We start from the raw sequence: 9,923 nt of genomic DNA on the forward strand, positions 1-9,923 counted from the left end.
ACATACACCCCCACATGTATATTTGACTTAATGTATCTTTTTAGATGACTTTAGTGTAGAACTTTGTGAGAGGCTTGAGGAAAACTTGAACTTCTCATTGGCTCATGTTTAATGCCATTTCTAGGCTACCATCAATTATTGGGAATTCTCTTATGAAACCATGTCTCCTTTCCTCCACCTGCCTGTTTTTATGTGATTATTTAGTTATGTCACCATTTCTCACAGATTCAACAAACTTAGCAAATAAAGGAAGATCTCTCAAGTTCTCTTTCTTCTGTCACACAGGAAGAAATAAACATCTTAGTATTTTTTCTTCTGTCAGTTTGTTTTAAGAGATATTACTACTTAGCAGACATGAACCTCTTTATTTTCCTTCCTACAATTTAAAGTCTAAACACAAAGGATGCCTATAGGAGCATGGAGACAATGCTTAGAGCCTCTGTGAGGTAGAATGTCAGATTAGAGACCCAAAAGGTGAGAACTTTGCTGGCTGAACTAGGAAAAATCTTCATGCCGCAAAGAGATCATGAATAAACTTACCTGTCTAACTGTTGGTTCTGGGTACGGGGTAATTTCTTGAAAATGCAGGGCTATAAGATAGCCTTTGTGTGAATTTAGAAGAATGTGTGAATTCACATTACCCAAGTGACTTGAAGAAAAGCAGACTGGGGGCCTCTCTGGTGCTGCAAGCGGTTAAGTCTCTATACTATAAAGCTATCACCAGCCACGGCAATATGGGTTCGATCCCTGACCAGAGAACTAATCCACATGGTGCAGCAGACCTTTTCTGTCTCACTTGCTGCTCCCTCAGCAGTGTATTTCAGTAGATCCACCTGTTCTGCTCCCCACTCTGTCTCTGGTGAATCCTCTCACCCCCCACACCTCTGACCTATACCCCAGTTCTTATGTGCATAAATAAATAAATCTTTAAAAAAAGAAAAAGAAAAACAGAGTGGATGGTTATCTTAGAATGATTGAATGATTCTGATTGGGTAGTGTCCTAAGAGGCCTGGCAAAAGCAAATACAAATCTTCTATCTTCAAGTCTTCTCATAGACAAAGTTCTAAGGATGTGCAATAAAAAATTGTAAAATAAGACTAGGGAAAAGGCCATATAAGTTATGAGAAGAAACAATGAGAAGTAGAATCAGACCTCTAAATACTACATAGAAATAGATTATTAGGGCCTCCCCGGTGGCGCAGCTGTTGAGCGCTGGGTTGCGAAGCTGCCTGCGGCCTCTGCGGCGCCGGTTCGATCCCCGGCTGCTCCCCGGGCACCAGGCAAGGGTCCCACATGGCGCACAGACCTCTCCTGCCGCCCGCTGCTCCCCTCAGCAGTGTACTTCGGTCCTTCTGCCTGCTCTGCTCCCCGCTCTGGCTCTGGTGAATTCTCTCACCCTCCCGTGCTTCTGACTGTACCCAGTGCGTGTATAAACAAAACAAACAAACAAACAAACAAATAAATAAATAAATAAAACATGCCTCTGTTAAAAAAAAATAGATTATTAGATGAAACGAGTGTTCTGTGTGTATGCATATACGTAAGTATGTACATATACATGTGTGCACGTGTGACTTTACTCACACACATTTAGAAAGTATGACTAAGGAATGAGATTATCAAAAATGAGTAGAGAAAAAAAATTATGAGGTATTGTTGATAAACAACCAAACAGAATTTCAAAGCTCTAACAATCAAAAATAAAAGCTATAACCTTCGGCCCTGCCTGCCCAGGAAGCCCAGGATCCGCATGCATGCTTATAGCCCAGCCTGCAGGGCTGTCTAGCTGCAGGTCCCAGTCTACAGCCCCCGCTGGCCATGGAGCTGGTCTGCAGTCTACGGTCTTTCCCAATTGTTGAGCACAGCTCTGGCTTTGCCCAAAAACCTGCCCCAAAGCAGAACATAGCCTGCAGCCCTACCTGACCAGGGAGCCTAGATCATGACTCTCTGTGACCACCAAGCACAGCCTCCAGTCCTGATCGGAAAGCCTGGCCAGTGACCTCACCAACAGGGCAGCATGACCAGCAGCCTGCCAGATGGTGAAGCATGTCCCAAGGCTCTGTCCAACCATGAAACCTGGACTGCAGCCCCATCTGAATTTGGAGTGCAGCAAGGGGCAACACCTGATTGGGGAGCACAGTGTAGACCTTATCTGGCCAGGTGCAATGTGGAGTCCCTTCTACATTCCAGTCCAGTTCTGGAGTACACAGTCTTGCCAGGTTATAGGACTTGTGGCCCTGCCTGACCAGAGATAATTGAGATAATTGTGAAGCTCAGACACCTGACCATGTTGCCTAGCCAGTGGCACCCACCAACCTCAGAGCACAGGCAGAGGCTTCACCCAGCAAGAGACCTAGCAGACATATACAGACTATTCCATTCAACAGCAACAAAATAGATGTTATTTTGAAGCACACACAGAACGTTCTTAAAGATAAATCATGTGGGGCCACAAAACAGGTCTTGACAAAGTAAAGAGGATTGAAATAATTGAAGTACTTTTTGTGACCACCCGGCACAAAAGGGGATCCAAACATAGCGCACATGCATCCTTGTGCTCCCCTGAAGTGCTGCTCAGCCAGAGCCCCATCTACAGCCCCATCTGTAGCAGACCATTTGACAAAGCAAAATACTTATAAAAACTAGCAGACACTAGTGAACGAAATGAGGCATCTTGAGGCAATGAGGGAGATAAAAGGGAGAAAGGGTCAAGGGAGTATAAAGGATGGTGGTGAGGGAAAAAACTACCCTAGATTATTAATGGCACCTTTAAGAAAGAAACGTAAAGGCATCCAAATAAGAAAAAAAGTAAAATAATCCCTATTTGTGGATGACATGACCTCAATGTGCAAAGGATTCTAAAGAGCACCAAAAATTGTTAGAATCAATGAATTCAGTACAGCTGCAGTATACAAAATCAGATTATAAAAATCAGTTGCTTCTATATACTCAATAATAAATTACCTGAGAAAGAGAACTACGAAGACAGTCCCATTTATGTTAATGTTAAAAACACCTTAGAAATAAATTTAACAAAGGAAGTGAAGAACTTATATACTGAAAACTACAAGGCACTGATGAAAGAAAGTTGAAGAAGACTCAAATTAATGGAAAGTGATTCCCCTATTCTTGGATTGAAGAATTAATATTTTTGAGAGTCCATATTACCAAAAGCGATCTATTAACTCAGTGTAATGAAATTTCCAGCGGCATTTTTCACAAAACTACAATAAGCAATCCTAAAATTCATGTGAAACCAAAAAAGACTCTGAATATCCAAAGTGATCTCGAGAAAGAACAAACCTAGAGACATCACACGTTCTGTTCAAGATATATTAAAAAGCTATAGTAAGCAAAGCAGTTCAGGTAATTTATGTACCACTATTACAGTGTCAGAGAATTCTGAATATGACTATGTAACTTCCTTTACCAGTGAGGGTTTTTTTTTTTTAATTTTTAAAAAGTTATTTATGCATACAATGACTGGGGTGTAGGCCAGAAGTGTGGGGGGTGAGAGGACTCACCAGAGACAGAGTGGGGAGCAGAACAGGCAGATTGACCGAAATACACTGCTGAGGGGAGCAGCGGTTGAGCCAGGAGAGGTCTGCTGCGCCATGTGGGTCAGTTCCCTGGGCAGGGATCAAACTTGTGCTGCAGTTCCTGGTGATAGCTTGATAGCCCTGAGACTTTAACCCCTGCACCAGTGAGTTTTATACATTCATATGTTTTTACATTGTTAATTAACATCCTTTCATTTAAGCTGGTCATCTCCCTTTAGCATTTCTTGTAACTCAGATTTAATGGTGATGAGCTCTTTCAGCTTTTGTTTTTAGACAAGTCTTTATTTATCTCTTCATTTCTGATGGACTGATTGTCTGGGTGTGGCATTCCTCCCCAGTATTTTGACATTAATGTCTCACTTTCTCCTGTTCTTCAGAATTTCTACTGAGATGATCACTGATGCCTTATACTGGTTCCCTTGTATGTTGAATCTTTTTAATCTATTTTTGTTAGCTTGATTATAATATTTCTTGGTGAAGTCCCCTTTTGGTTGAATTTGGGGACCTCTGAGCTTCATATACCTGGATGTCCATATCTCCAATATTTGGAAGTTTTAGCCATTATTTCTTTAAATAGACTTTCTGTTCTTTTCCCTCTCTTCTCTCTCTCCACCCCCCAACTCATCCTTTGAGCTCTCCTAAGATGCATACATTGTTTTGTCTTATAGTGTCTCGTAGTGTCCATTAAGTACTATAGGCTTTATTCTGTCTTTTTGCTTTTTGCTTCTCTGAGTGGATAATTTTAAATGGCCTGTCCTTGAGTTCACTGATTCTTCTGCTTGACCAAATATGCTTTTGAAGCTCTCTGTTCCATTTTTCAGTTCAGTCATTGTATTATATTCAGTCACTGTATTCTTTAGCACTAAGATTTTTTTTTTAATGATCTCTAGTTCTTTGTTGAACTCATTTTGCTCATGTGTTGTTTTCCTAATTTCTTTTAGTTTGCAATCTGTGTTTTCTTGCAGTTCACTGAACTTCTTTTCTTTAGTAGGGTTAGTCTGAATTTTTGTCAGCTCGTAGAATACACGGTTCTCTATTTCTTCAGGGTCAGCTGTTGGAGCTTTATTCGCTTCCTTTGGTGGTATTTCCTCCTGATGCTTTGTGATTCTAGGGATCCTTGCTTTGGTGTCTGTGCATTTGAGCAATCTTCTAATCTTTACAGCTTCGATTTGGCAGGGAAAGAACTTGACCATTCATCCCAGCCTGCAGCATCTTTGGACAAGTGGGGCTTTGCTGCTGATGTCTCTAGTTGAGTGGAGCCAATGCCCGAGCTTTGAGGTTGGTCAGGTCTGCTGGCTGGGCTCCAGCAGGGTTCAAGTGGGGCCACTTGTTGGGCTCCTGGTTAGGCAGGGCTGCTGACTGGCTGTGCAATTACCTTTTCTTGGATAGGACCACAGGCTGTACTTGCTGGCCAGGTGAGGTCTCAGACTACCCTCTATAGTTGGTCTCAGACTATTCTTTACATGAAGCACATTGTGTGGGTTCAATGACTGTGCTCCATGGTCACAAGGGGTTATTGATTGGGTTCTTGTATCACGTGTGCTCTAGGTATGCTTTGCAGTAGAGTGGAGCAAGGATGAGTTCCAAGTTTGGGCAGGGCACAGGCTGTGCTCAAGGTTAGTCTCCTTGGTGAGGAGGGGCTGCACTCTGCCTTCCACAGTTGGGTGGGGCTGCTGGCTTGGCTTCCTGCCTGGGTGAGGATAGGAAGCTTTGTTTTCAGTGATGTGACTGGGAAGTTGTATTTACCACTTCCTCTTGTGTCCCATTGCCTCACTGTCAAGGAAAACTGGAAAATGTAGACTGTGGCTCGGTGACAGTGTACCTAGTTCATTCATATTTAAGTGTCTTAATAGGCAGGAGGGGGAAAATAGAACTAGTCTACCACAATGAGTGTTCATTTTATTATTGTTATTATTAAAATCACATCTCTACACCACACATACGCTTTTGTGCTTTTTTTACACTTCAGAATAAAAATAAGAAAAAGTAATTAAGGGAAGCAGCAAGTACGAAACTTTATTTTTCAGGTACTTGGAAAGGGAAGAGACTAAAGGAATGGAGGGTTGAGTGTTTGTTCTTTCAGTTTTCTTTTAGGTTTAAATTAGGAAATGTGTGTATGGGAAAGAGCAATTTGGAGAACATTAGGAGGAGAGTCAGACTGGAACCTTAGATGGAAAAAGTAAGCACCTAGGGAAAGAGAAAGAGAAGTCTAGGAGAGCGTGGACATTGTTCTCTGAGTCCGGGGTACTGAGGGTTCTCTGAATGGCAGAGATTAGCATGTGGCCTGGCTCTGTGAGTCACTCAGTGGCCACGCTCTGGGCTCTTTCCAGGTAAGAAGTATCATCAGGGCTCTCTGTTGTATCCTTCTCTCCCTCACTCCTTTCCTGACTTAGTGCTAAAAAGAGGTGAGGTTAATGCTGGTATGTGGAAGAGTTCATAGTTGGAAACTGAGGTGGTTTGCTGTCATTTTAAAATTGTTTTACCTCTAACTTGCTGACTTTCTTATTTTAGATTTAAAGGTACAATTGAGGAACTCAGTAACCAGATTTTATCTGCACGGAGTTGGTTGCAACAGGAACAAGAAAGGATAGAGAAAGACCTTTTACAGAAAATTGATCAACTTTCCTTGGTTGTTAAGGAAAACAGTGTAGGTATTGATGTTTGGCACTAATAAAAGTATTGGTGGGGGCCTGCGATGTTTGAGTAACACCTAAGAACTTACTGAGTTATTTAGTATTACACTGAACTGTTCAATTGTTCGTGCCTTAGAATTCATTTCCATGGTTCAAATAGTTTATAAAGAGATGGGGCACTCTGACTTGCTTTGGTTAACTAAGGCTAAGTAGAAAATTTCAATACTTTCAGCTAGATGAACTTAAATCAAGACCCTAATGAGTCAAATGCAATTCTTATCATGGATCCCAGGGAGCCAGTGAAAGGGACATGGAGAAGAAGCTCAGCCAGATGTCTGCCAGACTTGACAAAATAGAAGAGAGTCAGAAGAAGAATTTGGAAGTGCAGAGAACAAAACAAGAAGAGGAGAAGATGCATGGGCGAATCAGCAAGTTGGAGTTACAGATGAATGAAGACATGAAGGAAATGAAAGCGGAAGTTGATGCTGGTAGGCAAAAAAGAAAATAGTTCTCATGGTTTATTTTGTATTTGATGAAAAAATTAATTAGTATCCCCCTAGAGCCTGTGGCCCTGGCTCATGATAATAAGTGACACATCCTCAGGGAAGTATCTAAGTAGCTGTGTGATATGAACTAAAATATTGTTTCAATACTAAGTACATGGAGAATCAACATGAGGGACAGTGAAACAAAACTAAAATTGCTTAGCTTGCAATTGATATACATTTTCTTAAGCATCACTTGCAAATTATTTTCTGTTCATTGGCCAGGTCAGTGTATCTCAGAAATGAGCGTAAGTCTTAGAGGGGCTTTGGGATGCCTTTTATATACTCTGGCAGTGTACCACCATGGCACTGAATGACATTCCTCTACTCGTAAGTCAGCAGGGTTCATCCATCCATACTTGTTTAGAAGTATTGGAGCTGATTGCAAGTTCTGATTTTAATTGCTCTCATATAAAGGAAAGATTTGATCTATGCTCCAAGCTCAGGAATACAAAACTGAGACCAGTAAGTGGAAGTTACCCCAAAACAGATTTTTGACTCTCTATGTATCTTATAATTGTCTGGTCCTAAAATGATACTGGTGACCTCGTGAGCTTGAGACCTCTTTGTTACTGAAAGTGTTCAAGTGGAATTGGCTCATCACGGGAAGGGAATTCCTGTAGTGTGAGAAGGGCAAACTAAATTATCTGCTAATTCCTTCTAATTCTGTGATCCCATGAATTTTCTTCTGTGGGATTATTCTCTTTTGACCACATGGAGTTGAAAGTAGTAATCCCAACAATCATTTTGTTATTACTACCATAAGTTTATTATTTTAATAAAGTAAAAAGCACAATTAAATTTATGAATCACAGAACTTGTGAAGATAATAATAAATTTTCCTTATTGGACTTTGGAGCTATAAGACTATACAGTACTTGAATATTTCATTGATGGCTAATTTTGCATCATGTCCTAAATAGATTTGGCATTGGCTGTTAAATATACTATTAAGATTGTTGATATCTGATACTTAATAAACGCTTGAGTCCTTTAAAAATACTTTTTTAATACAAAAACAACACATTTCTTTATGGTGAACCATAAAGCACAAATTATGTTTTAAAATACTCATACTTTCTATTATCTCTTTCATGAATCTTTGTATACATGTAGAATATGTATGTGCTTTTTCACATGAAAGCTCATTCACCAGCTACTAGCTGATTTATAACCTACTTTTTAAATTAGTAATCTCCACATTCAATGAAAACATTAATTAGTAATTTTATACCTTTTTTCTTGAGTTATCATATAAAGAAAATTTTCTGAGAAAATTCTAAATTTACTAGCGCAAATAAAGCATTTTAAGCATTTATTTAAAAGACCAGTAGGAAATCAAAATAATATGAAATGTTTTTTTTTTTTTTTAAAGATTTATTTATTTATTTATACAAGCACTGGGTACAGTCAGAAGTGCAGGAGGGTGAGAGAATTCACCAGAGCCAGAGCGGGGAGCAGAGCAGGCAGAAGGACCAAAGTACACTGCTGAGGGGAGCAGCGGGCGGCAGGAGAGGTCTGCGCGCCATGCGGGACCCTCCTCTGGTGGCCGGGGAGCAGCCGGGGATTGAACAGGCGCTGCAGAGGCTTCAGTCAGCTTCGCAACCCAGCGCTCAACCGCTGCGCCACCGGGGAGGCCCTGAAATGGTTTTTTGATGGAGATTTTCTTTTAACTTTCATTTTGAAATAATTTCAAATTTAGAAAATATCTATCTATAGCTTTCACCTAAATTCACGATTTGTTAACATTTGGAAATTTGCTTAATCTGTGTGTGTGTGTTTATGAATATAATTTTTTTCCTTAAATTGCAGAAGTCATGGTGCCTTTTATCATTTCATTGTATATACCTTAAAAACAACATTTTCTTAAGTACAGTGTCATGTAAATGAAATATTCTTAGATACTCAATTTTCAGCATTGATCATTATTTTCTTTATAGCAAACCTTCCTTGATCTAGGTTCTGATCTCCAGAACCTGGCCTACCTACATTGCTGTCATGTTTTCTTAGACTCTTAATCTAAGTCAGTTCCTTTAATGTTGACATCATTAAAGAATAAAGGCTGGGGGCCTCCCTGCTGGCGCAGGGGTTAAAGTCTCAGTGCTATTAGGGTATTGCCAACCACTGCAACATGAGTTCTATACCCAGCCAGGGAGCTGACCCACATGGCACAGCAGACCTGTCCTGTCTTGCCCGCTGCTCCCCTCAGCAGTGGATTTCAGTAGATCTGCCTTTTCTGCTCCCCTCTCTGTCTCTGGTGAATCCTCTCACCCCCTGTACTTCTGGTCTACACCCCAGTTCTTGTATGCATAAAGATAAATAAATCCAAAAAAAAAAAAAGAGAGAATATAGGCCAGTATTTTGTTTAATGTCCAGCAATTTACTTTTATTTAGATTCAGTCTGTGCATTTTATACAGAAATGCCACAGAATGATGTGACCTTTCCTGGGTAGCTAATCTGTGGGTACCTGATGGTGGTTTGTCCTGGTATTAATGATATTAGCTTTGATCACTTGGTTAAGTGGTATCTGCCTTATTTCCACATGATTATAGTTCCTTTCCCCCTTGTAATTAAAGAGATCTCTGTAGGGAGACTTGATGAAACTAGTTAACTGCTGTTTCTCATCACACTTTTACTCCAGTAGTTTCAGCATTGATTGTTCATTTTTGCCCAAATCAATTACTACTGTATGCTGTAGACTTTGATATCACACTGTTTAAACATATTAACTCTTGTAAAAATTTACCTCTTCTTAAAGGGTTTACAGCCATCTATGAAAGCATAGGGTCCCTCAGGCAAGTTCTTGAAGCCAAGATGAAGTTGGACAAGGACCAGCTACAGAAGCAAATCCAACAAATGCAGAAACCAGAAACTCCCATGTGAAGGGAGTTTGGACAAGGACCTTAAAGGTGGTTTTCCAGTGGGGCTAGAAGCGAGAGACTTCTGTAGCCGTGCTTGTTGCTGCATTGGGGACTGTCCTATCCATGGCGTGCATGTGCCAAAAAATGTGTTTTCATGGGTCTAAATGTTACCTTGAGTCTTGAAAACAGCCTCTCTGTAAAAGTTTAAATAGAATTTCTACCACTTTATGTCACTTCTCTAAATTAAATGGAATAGCCTCTCTCCTCCCTGAATTTTGAAAGGCTTTTATTCCTTTTATTTTATGAATGAAAACACTTAACAA

The 9,923-nt window shown here is 40.3% G+C and overlaps 1 protein-coding gene across 1 annotated transcript in view; it reads left to right on the forward strand.

Moving 5' to 3' along the window:
- The window catches only part of FAM81A (family with sequence similarity 81 member A), a gene marked incomplete at both ends in the record, with an annotated part of 39,374 nt that extends 29,752 nt beyond the window's left edge, over nucleotides 1-9,622 (forward strand). The window contains 3 exons of the mRNA XM_084240391.1: nucleotides 6,072-6,207; nucleotides 6,486-6,681; nucleotides 9,498-9,622. Coding sequence (XP_084096517.1) covers nucleotides 6,072-6,207; nucleotides 6,486-6,681; nucleotides 9,498-9,622 — 457 coding nt within the window. The remainder of the gene's footprint in view (nucleotides 1-6,071; nucleotides 6,208-6,485; nucleotides 6,682-9,497) is intronic.
- Nucleotides 9,623-9,923: the final 301 nt, after the last annotated feature.

Source organism: Talpa europaea, assembly GCF_964194135.1.
Source record: "Talpa europaea genome assembly, chromosome: 8".
Lineage (NCBI taxonomy): Eukaryota > Metazoa > Chordata > Mammalia > Eulipotyphla > Talpidae > Talpa > Talpa europaea.